Raw genomic sequence first — 21,851 nt, forward strand, 5'->3', positions numbered from 1 at the left:
TTATGTTGGTAAATGGTAAACCAGCATGAGGTCCATGACATTCGCAGTCAGGAGAAATCGTTTATTTTTTAGAAATAGTGCACTTTATTGGGAGGATAATGGTTGCGACAAAACTGTATATTTTATTAATAAACAGGTACTGAGGCAGCAAAATCCATCAATTTTACATAGATTCAACGTCTGCAGACGTTGAGTCCAGTGGATTTTGCTGTCTGGGTAGCGATCCCATGTGACAGGTAGGTCTAATAACAGCGCAACAACATGAAATGTTCTTGCAAATGTCTCAGTGTCAAGCAATTGTAAAGTGAAGAAACAAATTTATTGGAACATTTAACTTGTGACAATAGACAAGCACAGACAACTCGAAGCAAGACGCCAAAATAGCCATACAACAAAATGAACCAATGCTTAAATAGTCATGCGACGAAGTAAGCCAACATCTAATCCATCCAGTGGCAGGATGAGAATGCCTAGCCTAACTGGCAAATGCGCAAATGGCTGAGCCAAAATGTGGTAAACTCCCATCTGTTGTTGTAAAACTTTTGATTTAAAAAACATGACCTGTAGAAGATTTTGTTAGTTAGGAAAAGCAGTGCAGTGGGCAGGACTACAGTCCCACACTCACGGAAGACTTCTTGATCATATGAGTATTAGGCTAAACAAGATGTGGCTTCAAACAATTGGAAGTAAACGAGATGCAAGTCCACACAAATTATCGAGTTACTTAATCATTTTTTAGTTTTAATCAAAATTATATTGCATTTACTTTTTAAAACTTTAACATAATTTCACAAAAAGCTCACCCACGGAGTGTAGTAATTCCAAACTTTCTCTGTGTTTTCCATGCATCATTATAATCTCTCATTATAATTCCAAAACCGTTTGTTGTTTGATGAAAGAATGGCACTACTGGTCTGCCTGAAAACTTTGTGTGTTGCTTTACAAATGCCTAAAATAGAAAAAATATGAGATCTATAATTTTAAAACCCAGCTTGTTTATGAGTTTAAATTACTCGGAATGGCCCGTTTCGGCGAGTCCGATTCGGCGATTTTTTGAAATTTTTGAAAGGAAATTATTGGGTACCGTAGCCTAATTATTATTGCCGTTTTTACATCGTTTTAACATCGCTAAACGTGGAATTCGTGCAGAAAAAAATAAAATGTTTGAACTATTAAATCAAAATTCGTCATGTTTATGACTATAAGTTAGTACTTTTGAATAGTTAAAATAATTAGTTTGGATCAACAAATGTGTGGCCTACAGCTTGGATTGAAAGGAAATTATCGGGTACCGTAGCCTAGTTATCCCAACCAGCAGAAATTGCCGTTTTTACATCGTTTTAAGGTCGCTAAACGTTGAAATCGTGTAGAAAAGGGAACTTTTGCTGACTAGGATACGTTGAAACTGAAAAACATTCACAGAAGCCCTTCGATTTGTTCCAAAAACCCAGTTAGCCTAACAGTTCATTATTACATTGATTCAACGTCTGAAAACATTGAATCACCCAGTTGGCCTATCGCTTTTCTTTACACTGATTTCCTGTCTAAATAGGTTGATTAGATATGGTTGATTAGAATGGGAATAGATATGTCCAAAGCCTTTGACACCATCAAACGCAAAAAAATCCTTCAAATTTTAGATCAAGCTGGATGTAATGAAGATGAACTGCGACTAACCAGTACCCTGTTGGCTGGCACGAAACTTTATGTGCGTATTAACAATGAAATGTCCGCAAACTTTGAGACAACCATCGGTTCCCCTCAAGGAGACAGCCTCTCCCCAATACTCTTCACTTGCTACCTGTCTGCAGCATTGAGCTCAGTGCGAGAACAGTCCTCCAGACCAAACCCCCCTATATCTGACACATGCATGCCTTTGGAAATGGAGTATGCAGACGATGTTGAGTTTCTGGATGAGGAAAGACAGCCACTTGACAATTGACATGCTACAACCTATTGCTACAAAGAACCTGAAAAACCACAATCTTTTCATGAATGAGACTAAAACTGAATTCACTCACATTTTTCTTGCAGACAAAAAAGAAACTGATGCTGATAGCCTACCGATTCAAGGAAACGAAAAATGGCGTACACACAAACTTTTAGAATCATCATTGTGCAGCACTGTCGATGTCAAATCTTGCTGCAATTTAGGCAATGTCGCTTTCAGATCATACTGGAAACTATGGAGAAAGAGATCGAGAATCCCATTGCAGTTGCGACTAAGATTGTACAGCGCGTGCTGCATCCCAATTATGATCTACAACTGCAATAGCTGGTCTGTTACCAAAGCAAGTCTTGAAAGATTGGATGCCTGTCATCGAAGATATTTACTTGTCATAACTGGTCATACTTGGCCAAACAGTCTTATCTCGAACAAAACCTCTACAAAATATGCAACAGTGAACCATTATCTTGCAAGATCTCCACCATGAGATGGAACATGTTTGGACATCTTCTGAGACACCAGGACTCACCTCCCCAGAAAGCCCTTGAATTTGCGATAATTGGCAGCAAAAAGTACCAAGGCCGAACCGGACGTCACCGTAACAACTTATTACAACTGCTGAGATCTGACATCAGAAAAGCTGGCCTGGGATCCCTACTCAGCAAATCACATCTCCATTCTCCATCGATTGCAAAACATCGCAAAGGACAAAACAGAATGGAGATCCTATCAACCTTGTTGAAAGACTGATCGAAGCCAGCGGCTGTCAAACGATTTGACTACACTGGCGGCGAAGACAGTTACAATATAATAGGTTGATTCTATGTAAAAAAGAAATTCAAAAAGTGACAAGTTTCCCGAAGTTTTTACTTTGAGAGTCTCTCATTCAAAAACTTGGTTGTGATGTCATAAAAGAGTCAGAAAAATAAACATTGCAGGAAACCGGCTCAGTGTGACCATGCGGATTCAAAAAAAAGTAAATAACAATAGAGATACCGTATTTAATTAAATGTAATAAAATACAGACGTACTACTTCTGTTCAAATAAACTTTGTTCAATCAATTTCACTTTACAAAAGTTACAAGTGAAATAATTTTATGGCGATTTAAATACAATTATACTGTATTTTCACCAAAAAGGTAGTCATAAAAAAAAAATTGTAGTCAAAAGCAAATTAAGGAGAAAGATTAATTATAGTTGTAACAATTTGTATAAAACATTAAAGCTACAGAAGTTTAATTTTTCGGAAGAAGTTTCACAGAAGTTTCATTAAACTACAGAAGTTTAATGTTTAATTTTTCGTTCGTTTTGGTCGACTAGTGCTGAAATCTATTTATATTGTAGGCTAATTTTGTTTCGAATAATTTTTGTTTCGGTCCAGTTGTGCTGAAGAGTTCCAATGAACGAAAACATGTTCCACAACATAAATTAAATTATATTTATTGAAATACTATTGTGACTGTTAGCCTGGTCAAATGTTTTAAGGTTCAGACTTTTAGGGAAAAAAAGCTATTGATTTGTTTTCTTAGTGATTATATACTTTCTGTATTAGGTTGATCACCCATTTGAGGAAGTGTCATAGTACCAGATCGCCTTTTCTGGTTAGTTTTTCCCACTTTTGAGCTACAGAAGTAAAGTAGTTTTGATAATACGATTTTTAGTACAAAAAATAAAAAGGTCTGGCAGCACTACTTCTAAAAATATAGTTAGGCTAGGTAATTTGATGACAAAAATAACTAATATATTCTAAGTTTGCCTACAGACGGTGACGTAGGATTCAAAGAACCCAATTAGCCTAACAATTCGTATTTACATTGATTCAATGTATGAATATTGAATAATATTCAATCGCTGGATTTGCAGAAGGCGTCGTTTGATTTTTAAAAAAATTGCCGAATAGGGAACTCGCCGAAGAGTAGCAGACCCAAAATTACTAACAAGAAAATTGTCATTGAAGAAAAGTTGTCCACTTGTCTATAACATCACACCCCTCAGGTCGGTGGCCATGGCCGCTAAGAAGTCGTTAAATGGCCTCCGAAACTACCACTCCAGTCGGCCATGATTGGTCGCCAGCTGCCGCAAGCCAACATTTCCCCACTCCATTACTACTTGCTCTTTTTTCACTCACGTTTGTGCATGAAATTTTTATCCTGATGTGAGCAAAGAGTTCTTGCCGAAAATGTTTGAATTTATTATTTTGTTGTTAGTCTGTCAATGTATTGTATTTGTTTTGAATATAGCAATTCAATCCTATTAAGTTATTGCCAGTAATTTGTTTATGGTATTGTAAAATAACTTCTTTTCCAATGCTATGCTTATAATTCCATATTAAAATTTGCTTGACAGAAAGTAATATATCTTGCAAATCGGCAAAAATTTTACATGGACCATCAGTCCATCACCAGTCCACGGTTGGAATCCACTGCTTTAGACAGATTGATGTAGAGGCAAGATGTAAAGACGATTGCAGCACGTGGCTAGGTGAATCCGGCCACCCTCAGCAATGGGGACATCGCTTGATTAAAACTGGACCACTACTACTACCCGGTCCTGAGGTTAGAACGAGACGATTGTCAACACAAATACTTCCGGACGTTGCAAAACAAATGTTTTTTAGTACATCAGCAGAATTTAGTAAATACTATCAAAAGCATGAGTTTAGGCTCAGATATATAGACACCATCTAAGTAGACACCCATAATGAGATATTTAGATTGCAACCTCACTGTAGTGCCAGGTGATTTAGACGCTATTTCGAATAGGTGAATTTTACTGGGTGTTTAGTATTTACAGGGTCCTGCAGCTAAATTGGGACTTTTACAAGTATGTATTTCGTAATTTTCCGATTTCAAGGATGAATTTATCATTTTAACTTTATTAATATAATCCTTATGCCAGTCTATTTAAAACAATTATTATTCAATATCATGGCATTTTGCTTCGAAAATTTTGGATATTCCTTAGTGAAACCGTGAACAACGTCTCTTCACTTCATCAGTGCCGATAGTTCAGAATGCTCTTCAAATGGCTGTATTAAGAGAGTTGAGGTTAGGGTGTGGAATTTAGTTAAACTGTCCTTAGTGTCATTCAATCACGCTGAATAGCCAATAGTCGCAAACGTTTAGATCTAGAAAGCTACTAGACCAAATGCTTTTTGAGACAAACACGGGAAGATTTTCCTTCAGATAAATCTGGACTTTTTTGCTCCGAGCGCTGGCGCAGAGTCTTGAACATGCATTACGTTGGTAGCATCGTAGTTTCTACAAATCCAGTAAAGCAAAATATTATTCAGAATCTTCAGATACTAGGTTACGTTGATTGTAAGTCCAGTTTTGATGAAATGAGGAGCTTGGCTTTGCATCAGATGAGGAACTTCTGAAGGGTCACAGGCAATAGCTCATGTGTTCTGACGATTTGCAACCTCGTCCACAATGAACTTTTTCTAATCGACAAAATGCGAACATGTCCTCTTTTGTTCTTGAGATGATTGAGGCTTTTAGACATCTTTCAACCCTGATTGATGGTGAGCGGGCAGAAGGAGGTTGCGACGTGTTTTTACACAAGACTTTATCTCAAGGTCTTCACTCTTCATTGACTGCTCTACCGATGGTTCTGTGACTGACGTGGCATCTTTTGGCCAGTTTTGTTATCGACTGTGTTGGGTCTGCCTTTATCAACCTTTTCAGCCCGCCAGAAGTTTATATTTTGCTTGCGATCGTTTTGAGGGCTGTGGAGGTTTCTTTCAACTTTTCCTTTGACATCAAACTTGGCCACAACTCGATAAACTGTCGTCTTTGAGTAGCCAGTGCTTTTCATATTATCTAAAGGAATGTTTCCAGCACATCTCAATTCGCATATGGTTATTGGTTATCCATCTCGTTGATTCTGCCATGTTTAAAGAAGTTTATCTAAATATTACTGTACTATCTTCTAGAATACCTTCATAAGATTATCTGCAGAAAGTTTCAACCTGATTAGAAAAATAAAATAGTGCAAACACGAAAAAGTCCCAATTTAGCTCTGTACAATGTACATATTATAGATTGAGTTTCACATTGAGCAGCATGATCGTTGTTTACTGCACAAGTGCAGATCCAAACGACCTGTTTTAGCCTGATGCTGCGATTTCTCTGTGATAGTACCAGTTTGTCACTAGCTTCAGTAACACAGTTTCCTGGTCGTCGTCTTGTAAGCCTTTGGGGCCGAGGGTCTATCCTTTTACCACCCAGATTTACGATGTTGCTGGACTACCGGACTGAACTGGAAGGCTACGAGAGAGCAGCCAGTCTTTGGTTTCATCATCCATGACACGCAGACCTTCCACTACAGTCATTGATGATGTGGTCTGTTCCTTAGCACCACATTCACAGGAGAGGGAAGAGGCCATTCCCCATCATGGGACTGTGACTGTGTTCCGAGTGATACCAATAATATAATCGATGTGGATGGCAGTATAAATTTAGAAAATGTACTGTATTTGGATCGCATAAAAAAGGACATTTAATCATTGCAACTTGAGGGACACTTCATTCAATTTTATCACTCTCAAGTTGTTATTGCATTTAAAAGATTTGTACAAACTTTTTATAAAATATATGGTTAACAGAGCTCTACAGAATTTATGGTGTACGCTTTTTATCTTCTGATGTATATAACTAAAACAGATCAAAAGAAATTCTGACAATACTACAACATCAAATTAATATAGATATCACAGTACACCTCTAACCAACATTTAAAAAATCCAAAGCCAAATTAATCACTACTCAATTAATAACATCAAACAAAAAAACGTTCTTATTTATCGTAACCATTATTTTATTTCAATGTATTAAAATATAGTTATTGAACAAGCTCACAAACTTTCATGCATTTTCATTTTTAGTAGAGGTAGGGGATAAAGTGTGACCATCTCACATTTTCCTCTGTCCACATTTTTTTAAAAGTATATATTTATGGTATAACTATTAAGAATATGCAAAAATATTTAAAAAATATTTATTTTTCATCAGTAGACACAGTTTTTGAAATTTTGACCATATCTGTGAGAAAAAACATAAATTTTCGGTTTTCGGTGTGTTTTGATGAATTCATAATGAAGAGTAGATTAGAGTGTAGGACTGTAGGTCCTTTACATGGCTACATGGCATGTATGCTACGTTCCACTTGACCCACTTTATTCTTCCGCACATCGTCAATTTTATTTTGACCTTAGTTGACCCCAAGAGCAGAGGCGTGACCTTTCGTTTCATGACCTTTAAAATAGTGAAAATTCCTACATTTATGAGCAAACTAGTTATATAAAGTTGAGTTACCCTAGTTAACGAAGCAATCATATTTACTTATTACAGAATGACTGAAAAGCTGAACCTAGTGTTTGTGCTAGGTGATAACTTGCCATTTCTATGGGAAACCGTTATTGCAATATTATCTTATGCACCTGGTGGATCACCAAAAAAAGATAAAGAAACGAAGGTTTGAAGAAAAGCAATCAATGCATAATATGTCTTATCACTAAAGTTGATTTGGGTGAAAGCATTTGGATCACAACATGTTACAGAACACAAAACTATAGCAAACAAAATCAGACAAGGGTTGCAAATTGCAATCTTACTTCAATGAAGTGCAGATGAAGGGTCGATCAACAAAGACCAAAAGAGAAAGATTGCGACAATGGAGGAGCAATAGCTACAATTTGTTGGACATTCTACGATACAGTTCAGATCCACACACATTTGACGACATGGCAAAAACCTTTTAATTTGGACAAAAAGCAAACATGCTTGGCTACATAAGTGAGCAAATCGATACAGAACATGTGCAAAGTGAACAATGCCAAGCTGAAGAATTGCAAGTACAACAGAAACAATCACATGAAGACATTCAGTATATTGATTATTGAAGGCGGAGAGGAGACAGAGTCTTTTTTAGGAACAGAAACAAAAGTGAAAAATTTTCAAAATTTGGACCGTTTAGGATTGGTACGAGTTACAAAACTGACAATGGAAAGTTCCACCCAGACTGGAATGCCTCCAACAGACAGACCATCAATTCAAAAGGTACGGAAATGCGCAGAAGAAGTCAAGGCCACGTGTGCCAATGTTTCAAGTACATGCGGTATATCTGCTGGAAAACCCAGAATGGCTGTAAAAGCAGTGTGTAAACTTATGTATACTCATAATTACTACCTCAGTTCTAACGAACATCAAGTCAACGAACCGAAAGGTGATGCTGCTCCAGTGGTGCCAAATAAACAACCAAGATTGAAGATGAATTCGGTTAATGTTTCGAATCCTAGTTTGCCTGTCACATCAAAAGATTATGGAAAATATGAATTTATACTACCATCTATAAGAACAGTTGTCGATTATGAACACACTCAAGCTGCACAGGTAGAAAGAAATGCTGGGTTGGCATTGCTGCAGAAACCTCTGCAAGTGAAGGTCACTTTGCATTTCGGCACAACATCTCGTAATAACATTGATGGAGTAGCCAAGCTTGATATTGATTTTCTCAGATGCCACATGTTTCCGACTGCGTCCAATTTTTTTGCATATAAAGACAGGAAGAATATTACGAAGTTAATAGTTGAAACCTACGAGAGATTGGCTACAGCAGCTTCTAACTACATCTTCTATTGTCACAGCCAAGTAATTATGGGACAAAACAGATAGTTTAATGACTGCTGCTGCAAGCAAGAACTTGCAGGTAGAAGAGCATGTTGCAATTGCACTGTCATCTGATCGTCAACCATATCATTTGCTTTGCAAAAGCAATACTGTTGAGAAGCTCGATGGGTCAAATGTTAAAGTTCTTGCTGATCTGGTAAAGAGAATAGAAATGAGGGGAAAGTTTGAAGACCTGAACAAAGCTCTACGCCTTTTTTTAGAGGGAAAAAAGCTATTGTTGTGTCTGGTATAATTGCGATATTAAAGTTGGTTACGGTACCCATGATAAATCGGGTAATTCAACTTCCCTTGCTGATGAATTTAATCTTATTGTGGAAAGAGAACACCAAATCAAGCACATGTCAATATACCACAAACAGCGTTGGTTATTCAGCAGCCTCAATTCTTCATGCATTACCATTGCTTTAGATGCTATTGGACGAAACATCCAGGACAAATTTGTTGGTTCAGGTAAGTAAACCCTATTTAAACTGTGAATTTTTTATCACAGGATTGAAGGTCTTATCTGTTTTTACGCACAAGATTACTCTGCCTCTCTTGAACTGTTTGGAAGTTTCAAACCAGCTTTAACTTTTGAACATGTTCCCACAACTATTTGAAGATCTTAAGATTGGCAAAATGGATACTTTGGGTGATTTTGTTGTGCACTATAGACAATTAGACATGTACCAATATATACACCAAATGGGTCATTCCAGCTCAACTCAACCAACATTGCACCAAACATACCTCTATGGGAGCAATGAAAAATCCCTAAGTTTCAGATGAAAATTCCAAGCAGCTTAGATTTTATGGCCGTTTAAACTTTAAGGGCCTCATCCCTTTTTTGTAACAGTGGACCGCCGCGTTCATTTTCAATGGTTTTTGAAGGCACATATCTTCATTTCTATGCATGCAATATGCCTGAAAATTGGTATTGTGGGTATTTCTGGGCTGCTCTTTCAGAATCAGCTGTCATAATTGGACTAGGATGTGTTGATAAAAAGTTACAGGCATCCCGGTTTTTGTTGGTAAAAATGTAAATTTTTCACATTTTGACCATCCGGTTTTTGTTGGTCAAAATGTAAATTTTTCACATTTTGACGATCAGCTGTGAGCCCCCCCTGTGAGCCACATCACCAAATTTGTGTAATTTAGGCAATTAAACATTGTGTAAAAGCAATTGAAGCAAATTGTCTTGATAAAAACTGGAAATAATGGTTTTAGAGACCACTAAAAATGGTCTGCACTTAAAAAAATACCCCTCGGGCCCCCTTTTCCGGGGGGGTAGATAACCATGTAGAAAATTGTAGATGGTACCTCAAAGTGATGAAACTTTCACCACTAAAAGATACATGTCTTGGCTATGCCTGATATAAATTAGAACATCTCAACTCAACTCCTTCTTACATTACTCAGCTATTGAAAAGAAGCAGTTTTCCTGTACTCGGCCTGTACATTTTTAGGGTCATTCCATATCAAAACAGCCAATATGAAGATATCTTGTATACATATGGTGCGTCGCAGATTTTGCTGAAAAGTTGTCATACTATGCCTTAGGCTACCAAACGAAAGAATCACAAGTTTTAGATCAATATCTCAAACGGTTTTCCTATGGTGGCCATTTGAATTTCGGGCGCTATCCTCATTTTTGACTTGGGGAGGGATAGCGAATAGCAATTTCAGCTATTTTCAGAGCCCCATAACTTTTATTGTAATTGTAGTAGATAACTAAAAATTGCTGTGCTAGTTCATTATAAACTATACTACACAATTCAATAGTAAAAAACAACATCTCTTGATGCATAAGTGTCAGGTGGGTCATCAAAATCCTGCTTTTTACAGCAGAATCCTGCTTTTTACAGCAATTATTCTCTTGGACTTTTCAGACAACTATAGTTTTATTGTCAAGATGCTGTGCAAGGTCATCATTTGGATAACAGCCAAGCAACCCTTCAATCCTTCATCCATATGGTCACCAGAAATGAAGATATGTGCCTTCAAAAACCATTGAAAAAGAACACGGCGGTCCACTGCTACGAAAAAGGGATGAGGCCCTTAAAGTTTAAACGGCCATAAAATCTAAGCTGCTTGAAATTTTCATCTGAAACTTGGGGATTTTTCATTGCTCCCATAAAGGTACATTTGGTGCAATTTTGAGCAAAATCTGAGAGGGTACCCATGGAAGCACAGGTTGAGTTGGGCTGGAATGACCCAAATACAGTCTTGGAATCTAAAATCTTACAGGATAGGTTATGTGCTATAATTCTGCAGCAGCCATACAGTTACAATGTGGTTGAGAATATGGTTTTGCTCAAGAAAACCAAAAATGTCGTGCCACAGAATTGGACAAACTTTCAGAGCAAGATCTTCAAAATTTACCAACTAACAACCTCGATTGTGAGCGTGACCAGGCCAAGTTTAGCCACCTGTCAGTAGTAGCGAAACATCGCAATAATAAGTTCACTGCAAGAGGCATACGCACCGACATGACCTTGTCCTTATACCAAAGCAACCAAGGAAAAGTCGACAATATATCAAAACAAATCATGAAAATCCTGATGGTAAGAGAAACTAATTAGACAAATGGACGCATGAACAAAAGGATACATCACGTGAAAAAATTAAGGCCAAATTAATGAAACGTCAACAAGAAAAGGATTATGCAATGACATTATTAGAATTGTGCATAACGAAGAATGGTCCTTGCACATCCACAACAGAACTTGGATCGATCCTGTCAACAAAATGTGACAAGCAGAAAAAGATTGTGAAAGGGATATCTAAAGAAGGGGATACGAAGGCTCTTAATACGTCTGACAATAGAAGGGCTTCTGCTTATCGTAAATAATCTGTTTACCGTAAAACGACAATTGGCGTCGATAATAGTAAGTTAATAAATCTTGTTATGGTAACCTGCATTGTGCTGTTAGCATCGGGTCTGCTACTATCCGGCAAGTCCGATACGGCGAGTCCAATTCGGCTAGTCCGATTCGGCGAGTGCCCTATTCGGCGAGTGCCCTATTCGACGAGAGCCCTTTTCTGCGATTTTTTGAATTTTTTTTTTAATAAATTAATAATACCTCTAACCCCTAACCCTAACTCCCAACCCATAACCTTAACCTCTAACCCCAACCCCTAAAACAGCAATGATAATTAGGCTACGGTACTCAATGATTTTAAAAAAAATTCAAAAAATCGCCGATCAAGGAACCCGCCGAAAAGGGCTCTCGCCGAATAGGGCACTCGCTGAATCGGGCACTCGCTGAATCGGACTAGCCAAATAGGACTCGCCGAAACGGGCCATTCCGATTAGCATCAGGCCTGGATACTCATTGCATGCTCATGGTTACTTGTTAATTCAACTCAGGGGCTCCGAGAGGGGTGAAAGTCAGGCAACTTTCCCCCCTAGCATTACATTGTAAAGGAAAAACGAGTAGTTTTTCATTTTATCACTTTTGAGGGGAGCCCATTTTTACTACTAAAAGAAAAATTTATCAACTTAAAAATAGTCAAATTTTTGAATGAAATGCGTATACTGTATAGTTACAAATATTTTTCGATCATTGCAGAAGATGCTATTTTAGATGTTTCTCATCAAGAACAAACCATTCTCGCAATTCTCGTAAGTCAGGCTATGTTAACCTGCTTCAACATGTACAGTCTGATGCTGGTAAGCCTGCTGATCTTTGTATCACTAAACGTGTTATGTTGTTCTAACTTGAAAACTAATGCTGCTTTGGCTAAGCGTGTACTATTTTTGCTTGACCAACTGTACCTTGACATGAACAACTGCGTTGGCCAGGCATATGACAATGGATCCAACATACACTCATACACTATCTGGAAAAGTGTCCAAGCAAGATTGAAGAAAGCCTTTCCTGCCTATTTTCTGCTTATGGATGCCATTGCTTAAATGTAGGCTACTAGAGTTGGAGTTCATGGTGTGGAGTGTTGTCCAGATATTATATCATTTTTAAGCAACCTAATTGATTGACTAAGCTTATGTAATTTTCATGTGCAGCCAAGCCAGATAGCAAATTCTAAAGAAAGCTATCCCATTTCCAAGCAGCCTACTTGAGCAGTTTCAAACCTGTGCTTCTATTTATTACATACATTACAGTCCTAAGCGAAATTCACTCTACTAACCAATTATGCAGCGATAAAGAACTGTTCAATGTTTTTCGGCCCCAGAAGCTCACACAACGTTGACGAGTGGACAATAAACTGATGAATTCAATGACGTTAAAGGAAGATGTAATCAAAGTTGCAGAAAGCTGGAAAGAGTAGGCTCCTCGCAAGCTTAAGTTGTTACAGGAACTATAAATTTAAAAAAAAGATTTTATTTTTTTGGGTACAGAACGCTCCAATAATTTCGCTTCACCAACTTAATCATACAATCAAAATTTATTTTACCGTAGGCTACGCTATGTTGCAAAGGATTCGCTAACTGTTGGTATTTATTATCACAAATGTATCAACAAACCCAATGATATTATCGATAAATTTGAAGTCCTATGGAAATATCATCGTATGTCTGATGTGCAGGCCTAGTTGTGGGCATGTGGAACAAATTTAGCCTACAACAATGACATTTTGGATGAGTTGATAGGCTACTTTTGAAAGAAAGCTACCCAGCAAACTTGAGCTGCAAACCGGAACGCATCACCCCATGATATCTACTTAAGGAAACACTTTTCCAAATATTTTTGTTAGGATATTTGAAAATTTGTTACATAAACCAGTACCTCCAACGGTTGGGAGTTGAAAACAAGGTTTTAGCACACTGAGATTTGTAAGAATTGTTTTCGCTCCACCATGACTCAAAACCGAATGACTCCGCCATGACTCAAAACCGTTTATGCATGTTGTGCATCAAATTAGACCTTGCAAAATCTCTATTATATGATGCTGTGATCCGTAACTTTGCATTGCAAAAGGTTCGGAATGGATTGCATGCTTTGTTGAGCTATTTTCATTGCCTGCATTGCGTGTTTAAAATTTTTCCTCCATCTACTGTACAGTAGGCTATATTAAAATTACCAGTTATAACAATTTTCACAATCAACAATTTTTTCACAACAAACAACAGTTATATACAACATTTTTTTCACATTTTACAACATGACTGGAACCAACGCAGACGCAGTGATGCAGACTTGTCAAGGGAGGAGACCTTACCACCGACATAAAGCGGCCCTTCCAGGATTCCACACAACAAACAGACAAGGATTCATCATCAGCAAACATAGCCTATAACTTTACTGCAATTTTTTCTAGAGAAAATATTGAGCAACAATGGTAATTTTGCTGCGAGTGTAGTTAGTCCAGTGATTTTTGTTGATTTTTATATTGAATATGATACAGTTTTTTCATAATTTATTTAAAATTGAAACTTCAAAGGAATTCAATTTCACACTGAGGAAAGTAGGCAAGTTCAGCTTAAAGGGATACTAAAGGAGAAACCTGACTTGGCGATTTTCCACGTTCTTTGTGTTCAACATGCTACCATAAAACGATTTTCAATAAAATTTTGCCCTATTGCGGTCTGATAAGCATTCTGTGCGTTCTTTTGTCAGAGCTTTCAAAACGGGAATGGGCATGAGGCCGTGAGCAGCAAAGCGTGTGACTGTACAGTCTACGTCACTATCGACTAGCACACAGCTGATCGAGCAATAGTTTTTACCATAGGCGCCTAACTATTTTTTTGGCCGTGGGGGCGAAAGCGTGTTTCATCAGCAGCAACGTAAATTCAGCAAAATGTCACGCAGATGAATGACGTAATTATGTCGTCACACTAGGATTGCTTTTATTGCCACACTCGGAGTTATCGCTACGTTCGACCTACCGTTAATTATTATAAACAAAACTCGACCAAAACACATGCCATGCGTTGGCTAGCGGTTGATGGACTGCCACTCTAAGCACAACATAAATTTTAGCAACGAACTAGATTCATTAGCATGAAACAAGAGACGAAAAGGTTTACTAAAAGGTATACTGTAAATGGAATGAAAATACTAACTTGATCATACGCTTGAAAATATACCTGTTGAAAGCAAAATCATTCATGTTTACATCAATTCAACAGCACGTCACCTTGAATAAATTTAAAAGTTGCTGACATCCGTAAACAGCCCTTGAAAAATAGTTACAGAGAGACGTTTGATTAAGTTTTCGACTTGACATTGCTCCCTTTTCGCAACTTATCGCTGACCAGCTGACCTGCTTTCAAGTTTCAATTGGCTGTAATACGCCCGTTTTCGTGTTGCAGAAGAAACAAAAGATGCGCATATTCCCCGCCTTTGATCGGGTTTCCATGGCAACGGTCGTGTGTGCGCCATGCAGTTTGCGCGAGTTCGTTGTTGTGTTGATTATGCCGCGTGTGCGCAATGCGGTTTGTACCAGCCCTTGTTAACGTTGGTTAGTGGTTACCTCGGGCCGATACTTCAAGTTCGTTTTCACAGCGAGCGATTCACTGCCGCGACAATTCTCTGCAGAGGTTTCGACTTTCGAAAGCGACATCGAGTCTGTTTGCAAGCGTATTAAGCTAAACGCACGCTGCGTCAACGTAGCAAATTATGTTGTTTTTGGGTGCATTCAACATCTGATGACATTGAAGTGAGTGGCTGAAGATTTCCTGCCCTCCAATCTAGCCTGGAAAGATCGCTCATACGCCATCATCATCATTGAATCGACGCAAAATGGTAGATTTTTGCTATGTCTCAGGCAGCAAAATCAGTCATTTTTACATTGATTCAACGTCTGCAGACGTTAAATCAATGTAAAAATGACAGATTTTTTTGTCTGGGGTGGGATTGTAGCATCGCTACTCGTTCTAGTGATTATTTATTGCGAAGCTGTTGCGGTTTGCATTTAAAAATGTTTTCCTGCTGCCAATCGCTAGTTCATCTATTGTTTTATGTATCAATGCAGCATAAAAAGTTGCTCCCACGCAGAAATATGCGTGGGGGCCTGGCCCCCACGGCTTAGGCGCCTATGGTTTTTACTACAGGCGATTTAACTGTAGGCCATGTATGTATGACTGTATGTACATCAAAACATCAGATTTCAACATCAAAACATCAGACAGTTTGCTCAAAACATCAGATGTGGTAACGTGGCTTTTGTTATTGCTGTCGATAGTGACGTATTATCGAGCAGTGTTTCCACTTTTTGGTCATTTTGAAAAAATTAAAAATAAATAAAACATTGGAATTTGGACCTTGCCAGTGCCATTGAAAACATTTTTTTTTTTGGCAATTTTTTTTGAAATGTATTCTTGAATGTTTAGTTTACGCATTTTAATGCTTAATACGCGTTTGAAAATTTCATTTAGTATGCCTTTAAGACACATGATACAAATTCGTTACTTGTATTTTCGCTGAAAACTGTTTTCTTTGGGACCCACTTTTCGTTTTGTTTCCCGACCAGTCATGATTTCTCTTGGAGGCCCTGATTCAACTACCTGTATACTTGCTTTACATCTAGCCTACTACAAAGGCTTTGTTAAGAAAAATAGCTTACTGGTAACTTTTCAACTGTCTTTCCAAACAAGTATTCTTTAAATATGCTCTATGTATCATTTACCAACTGTCTTCTGTAGCTGACTGTACCTGAGTGTACCACTGTACCAGCTGCACTACAAAACTATCTGGAATTTTGAAAAGAACCGCATGTTTTGCGCGTAACAAACTACCGCCTTGGTAGTGTCATAAGAATAAGGCAATCGCTGTGAGCCTTTGCATCCCCTTCTTTAGATATCCCTGGATTATGAGAACGGAATTGGCATATTACCGTCATATACACAAAGTGGATGTAATTCGAATGCCTGGATTATTCAAACTGAACAATATTTCCCATGAGGATTGAGGAATGTCTCAAAAATCTGTGCACTTTGTTAAGTGATACTGATTCATCAGTCTCCAGTAAGTACTGTAACAATAATGGACTTGCTGAGTAGGCTAATCAAGATGTCCTTCATGCAATGCATATTACCGAAACTGGAGTTCTCCCTGTTCCGAATATATGCGAAGAAAACAATTTGGAGGCAAACAGCTTACCGTATGCGTTACAGTGTGGAAAATGGCAGATGGACCTACATGGTTTATTGGGTATGTATGCTCCCACAAAGGAAACATGGTGGTAGAAGTTGAACATTTGGATTGAATAGAGTACGGTACAACTTTAAAGCAGCCGGCTATGGAAATACCCCAAATATGATGACATTGAGGATGTTGACATGGAGCAAGTGTTGCCATGTCAACCAGATGGTGATTGGGAAAGGACTGGTGGACGCATGATGAAATTCACACTTAAGAATGCAGATGACAATAAAACGCATTTTTATCTTTGAACTTGAAGTAAAAAGGATAAAAATGCATGTTCAAACAGTATTATATTGAATTTAATGTATATATTATTGAAGTGACTTTTTTTCCAGGCTCTTTGCATGCAAGTGTGAGTTTCACGCTACGTTACCCGGATACCTGCTACCGAAGTGTGGAACTCACACTTTGGTACAAGGAGCCTGCTACCAAACTGTGAAACTGCAACTATGGTACCGGTACCCGAAAACTGTTATGCAGTGTGTGTTTTCACATTCCAGGGAAAGGAATCGGTCATGCAACCAACGTTTTCATACTTGCCCGCCCGTATGTTCTGCTACTGAACTTACATTTTCTAGCTTGGATCCCAGGAAAAAATGGTCATGGTCATACATCTGGGGACCGAAGCTTGGAAACTACACTTGCATAGCCAATTTCCTTGAAAATTAAGGCTGCCATATACTTGTTGGTGAGAGTTAATTGTAAATATCATTGAAATTTAGCTTGCTTTTCGTTATTCTTCTTTCGCAAATTAGAAAAAGTAATCTTGCAAATGATGTCTGTTAATGTGTATTTGACAAATTTTATTATTTTTTGCAGTTTTGAGGCCATACAACAAAACTGTTTCCAAAAAAGTTGGAAACTGATGTTTTTGACACTACCCCCAAAAAAATCCGCTGTATCCCTTACCTTTATTTTTAGGCAGTGGTTATTTTTGCTGCAGTAGTGTTGCCAGATAAGGAATTGCCTTAATTGGAGAAAATGTTGTTGAAAACAAAAAGTTGTGATTTGGGAAAATTGTCAAATCCTGGGGAAACAAAAAAAACTTTCTTTAATTTTAACTATGGCAACACATGCCATGAAACAATGCTTTATGATCACAACCATGGCAACCAGCAGGAAAAAGCAGCCACAGTGCAATTTTTAACAGGCACCATAACAAAAGATTGTCTTGTTTTTTTTTTAGCGCACTTCAACAATCGACATGTGCTAAACAAAACAGTGACTGACTAAACTAGATGTTAAAATGTTGATTAAAACTAAATCACTGTAGGCCTACAAAGCGTTAACAGAATATATATATACTTATTACTTAAATGTTAGTCAAGATTTTAGCCTTCACATCTACTGTACATAGGTTATAAAGTTTATCTTGTTCTAAGTTATAAAGAGATATGGCAGTGGTTTCCAACCTTTTTAGGCTTACAGCATCCTTCAGAAGATAAATATATTTTGTGGCACCCCATGGCGGATAAACAATCTTTTATCGCGAATACAGCAGGTTGTTGAAACAAATTTTAACTGTTTCATTCCAAAAACTTTAAAAAATGGTATTTATACCTTTTTTTCAGCAACGATGATCCTAACTAACCATTTGAAGACAGAAAAAAACGAATATGTGAAATAGCTTGCGGTACCACACAGTTTTGTAAATGGCACCCTGGTTGGGAACTACTGATATTATACTGTAGGCTATATGGTAGCCTATCTACTACAGAATGTAGTTTCTGTGGTGACCTATTAACAACCAACAATGTAGAAATGCAATAACTCACTTGATTAATGGATGGCGGATCATTCAACACTACTATGTCTTCCAAACCCATTCGAACTGACATGACTGGCCCATAAGTTTTGCTCCACTTTAATATGGTACGTTCAGCATATTTGCCCAAAAAAGGTAAAACTCCGAGAATAGGCAAGCCTCTTGGTCCAGGTGGAAAGTTAACTGGCCGTTTATACTATTTGTACGAAATGAAAAAAGCAAAAAGTCCAACAAAAATCCAAGAAAATTGCACTGGTTGGGAAAAGTATTGCAACATGCTTCTAGCTCTGAAAATCAATGTACGGGAGCCCACCCTAACAAAAACAATCAAATGTGAGATTGTAAAATTAACATAAAAAAACTAAACAGAACATTATGCAAATCAATATACTTTTATAATTAGTTTAATCCCATTAACTAAAAGTTGCTTTTGATCTTCTGCAATTTAGGTCGTCCGGTGCTCTTCCACGACAGCGGACTGTGGGCATTGAACAAGTCGGATAGGAAAATGCTGCAAGTGCAATGTATGCTGCAATCATGCAGGACACAGGGTTGCCAGGTGGCCAACTGAGGAAATAGCCAAACTACTTCCAAAATATAGCCAAATTGAAGCCGAGCCTTAATTACAAAATACAGCCAAGCCTTAATCACAACGTTAAGATGATAAATCTAGCTCTAAATGTCAAAAATATCTACAAATGCATCACTTTTATCACCACCAGCATACATATTGTCTGTTGTAAAGAGAATGTCTCCTTGCCAATCAAATTTCAACTCTTATTTTTCGCAACTGCTACCAAAGAAAAGACCCTTTCCACTACTGCATTGCACCGCTTACTTTAATTTAGCAATGGTTCTGGGAGTCTTAGATATATTGGCAAAACTCGCTCTTTCAATGCAGTTTCGTTTAAAATAAGGCAAGCTTTGTTTTAGAGACATAGAAACTGAAAGCATTATTCTCAATCTCGTGACGTCACACGCGTGCCAAAGGAAGGGTTGTAACCCTCACCCCCCCCCCCCCCCCCCTTGGCTACGCCACTGTGTTGTACATTACAGGTAAATCATCTATGCCAGTGGTTCTCAGCCGGGAATCCGCGGACCCCAAGGGGTCTTAGAGCGATTTCAGAGAATGCGTGAAAGTTTCCGAGTTTGCAGCATGATTGATAAATTTCGAAATTTAAAAGTAGGATGTGCTTCATTTGTGTATTACCGTGATTCTCAAACTGTAGCCTACCTCGCGACGTTCTGGTGCGTCGTTTGAAGTTTCAAACGACCTCATAAGAAGGTTTGTTTTCTTGACTATTCAAAAGCTTTTTTTAGGGCTACCAAAACAGCCCTTTTTAGGGCTACTCAACAATACAAAGAGTAGTCCATGTTGTGCGAATTTTACACTTAAAAACGACAAAGCTTTCACAGCCATAACAGAGAAATTGTTTCGTTTGTTTGGATAGGTATGCTATATAGGCTACTCTCTAAACAATTCTGAGGAGAGAGAGTTTAAACTTGAATTGTGTTGCGTGTAGGCCTACTTTGAAGTGAAGAAGTTACCAAAACGGCTAGCGTCTTGCTCTTGCTCTAGCTGTGAGAAACATCAGTTTGTTCCATTATGACATTTAAACTGTAACACTTTTGTCTTGAACGCGGTACAACAAGAATATCCGAAGTAGAATTTTAGATTTATCTGGCACTCCCTTGGAACAAAATAAAATTGGCTGTGGTGTTAAACAGCGGCGGCTCGTGGTCTCAAAACATGGGGGGGCTTCATCAACCAGTAGGCTAACCTAATATAAATAATTATAAACCTGTACCGGACTGAGTTATAAATGCACTGAGTTAGGGTTAGGGTTAGTAACACAATACACAGTAACATGTTCTTTTAATCGGCTGTCGTTTAATGTTTTTATCATTTAAAGTAAACTTTTGATAATGGCTTGAATTTGGTCAAGTTTAGGTGGCCACCAGATAGAGCTAGTACTATTATGGACTTGGTATTAACTTAGTTGGTTAGATCTATGCTTGTGCTTTCCAACGTTAGCAAATTTGTTGAAATTGAACAAAAAATGAATAAATGGGAGACAATTCCATTCAGGTGTTTTTCAGTGCATTTCCACCCCGTACTTCCTCCTTTATAATTGTCCATTCTAACCTGTGTGACGTTTCATGACGTCATCATCCAGAGGGCGAATTGTGAAAGAGCACCAATAATTACAGTAATTGGCTTTACTTCACATCAAAACTAGTCTGTCTCAGTGACTTCTCAAAACACAGATCAAGTAAAGTAACCTACGATCCCTTCACCTAATCACCGATAGCTTCCACAGTCCAGTGTTGTGCGGATATTGAAATTTGATAATCCAATCCAATCCGAAATTTTTTAGAAATATCCGAATCCAATCCTGATCCAAAAATAATATGAAAAGCAATATCTAATCCAGATCCGAATATCCGAAAACTAGCATTATAACAGACATATGTTACAGCAACATTTTTTTCTTACCCTACCATCCTTGTCTCAATTGCAGCATAATGAATTTATACTGATATTAAAGTAGCACTCAGCCTACCAGTAATCAATCTAAAACACAACAATAAACGACAATAACAAAACAAAGAAAAATAGCAGTGTAGGCATGCACAGTTGCACACACTTATCAAAAGCATACTGTTTTTGAATATAATGATACAAATGTCATTGTAAGATCAGTGTATAATAAATTGTCACTAATCACATGCTCACTTCCATGAACCATACAGAAATGTACCATAAGTCGTTCAGAAAACTATTCTTCCTCAGACCTAAACACAGAGTTGAGTACAAGTAAAGCATCAACAGTTAAAAATATATATAATCTAAAATGTCAAGTCAAAAGCATAATAGTACCTATACTGCACAGCAACAGGAGATCTACTACATGGCAAACTTTTTAGCTTCTGCTGGACACCGAGGTAGGCTACTTTCATCAACCTCTTAGCTGGCGTGCCTGCCTTTGCTTAGTTGCTGGTACTTTGCTTCTGCTGAGTGCTAAAGTGCTTACTGCTGACCAGGGTTACCAGATACTCAAGCTATAGTAAGGCCAAATTCATTATAAAATAAGCTCAAAAAAAGGCCAAAGTTTTTATTTACTTCTATTAAGGCTAAATAAACGCTAACAACTTAATTAAAGTATTTTTTTTGTAAATGCCATTTAACGATCAAGCATAACAGAAAATAACTTAACACAGTCAGAGCATAATGACCGGTTCGTTTGGTACAATATATTTGTACCGTATAGCTTACTATTTTTCGCAGCTTAGACAAAATAAAAGGTTTCTCTCTCTCGTTTGCAATGCATAATCTGTTTAATAAACAATTACTGCAGTA

At 37.7% G+C, this 21,851-nt stretch overlaps 1 protein-coding gene across 1 annotated transcript in view; it reads right to left on the reverse strand.

The window, feature by feature from the left end:
• Positions 1-20,975, reverse strand: part of LOC145775059 (cytochrome P450 2U1-like) — a 36,851-nt gene extending 15,876 nt beyond the window's left edge. Inside the window, exons 1-3 of the mRNA XM_082586258.1 lie at positions 20,789-20,975; positions 18,501-18,804; positions 804-949 (exon numbers count right to left, since the gene is read on the reverse strand). Coding sequence (XP_082442384.1) covers positions 804-949; positions 18,501-18,563 — 209 coding nt within the window. The 5' untranslated portion in view covers positions 18,564-18,804; positions 20,789-20,975. The remainder of the gene's footprint in view (positions 1-803; positions 950-18,500; positions 18,805-20,788) is intronic.
• Between the last annotated feature and the right edge of the window lie 876 nt (positions 20,976-21,851).

This window comes from Aplidium turbinatum, chromosome 1 (assembly GCF_918807975.1).
Source record: "Aplidium turbinatum chromosome 1, kaAplTurb1.1, whole genome shotgun sequence".
Classification (NCBI taxonomy): Eukaryota; Metazoa; Chordata; class Ascidiacea; order Aplousobranchia; family Polyclinidae; genus Aplidium; species Aplidium turbinatum.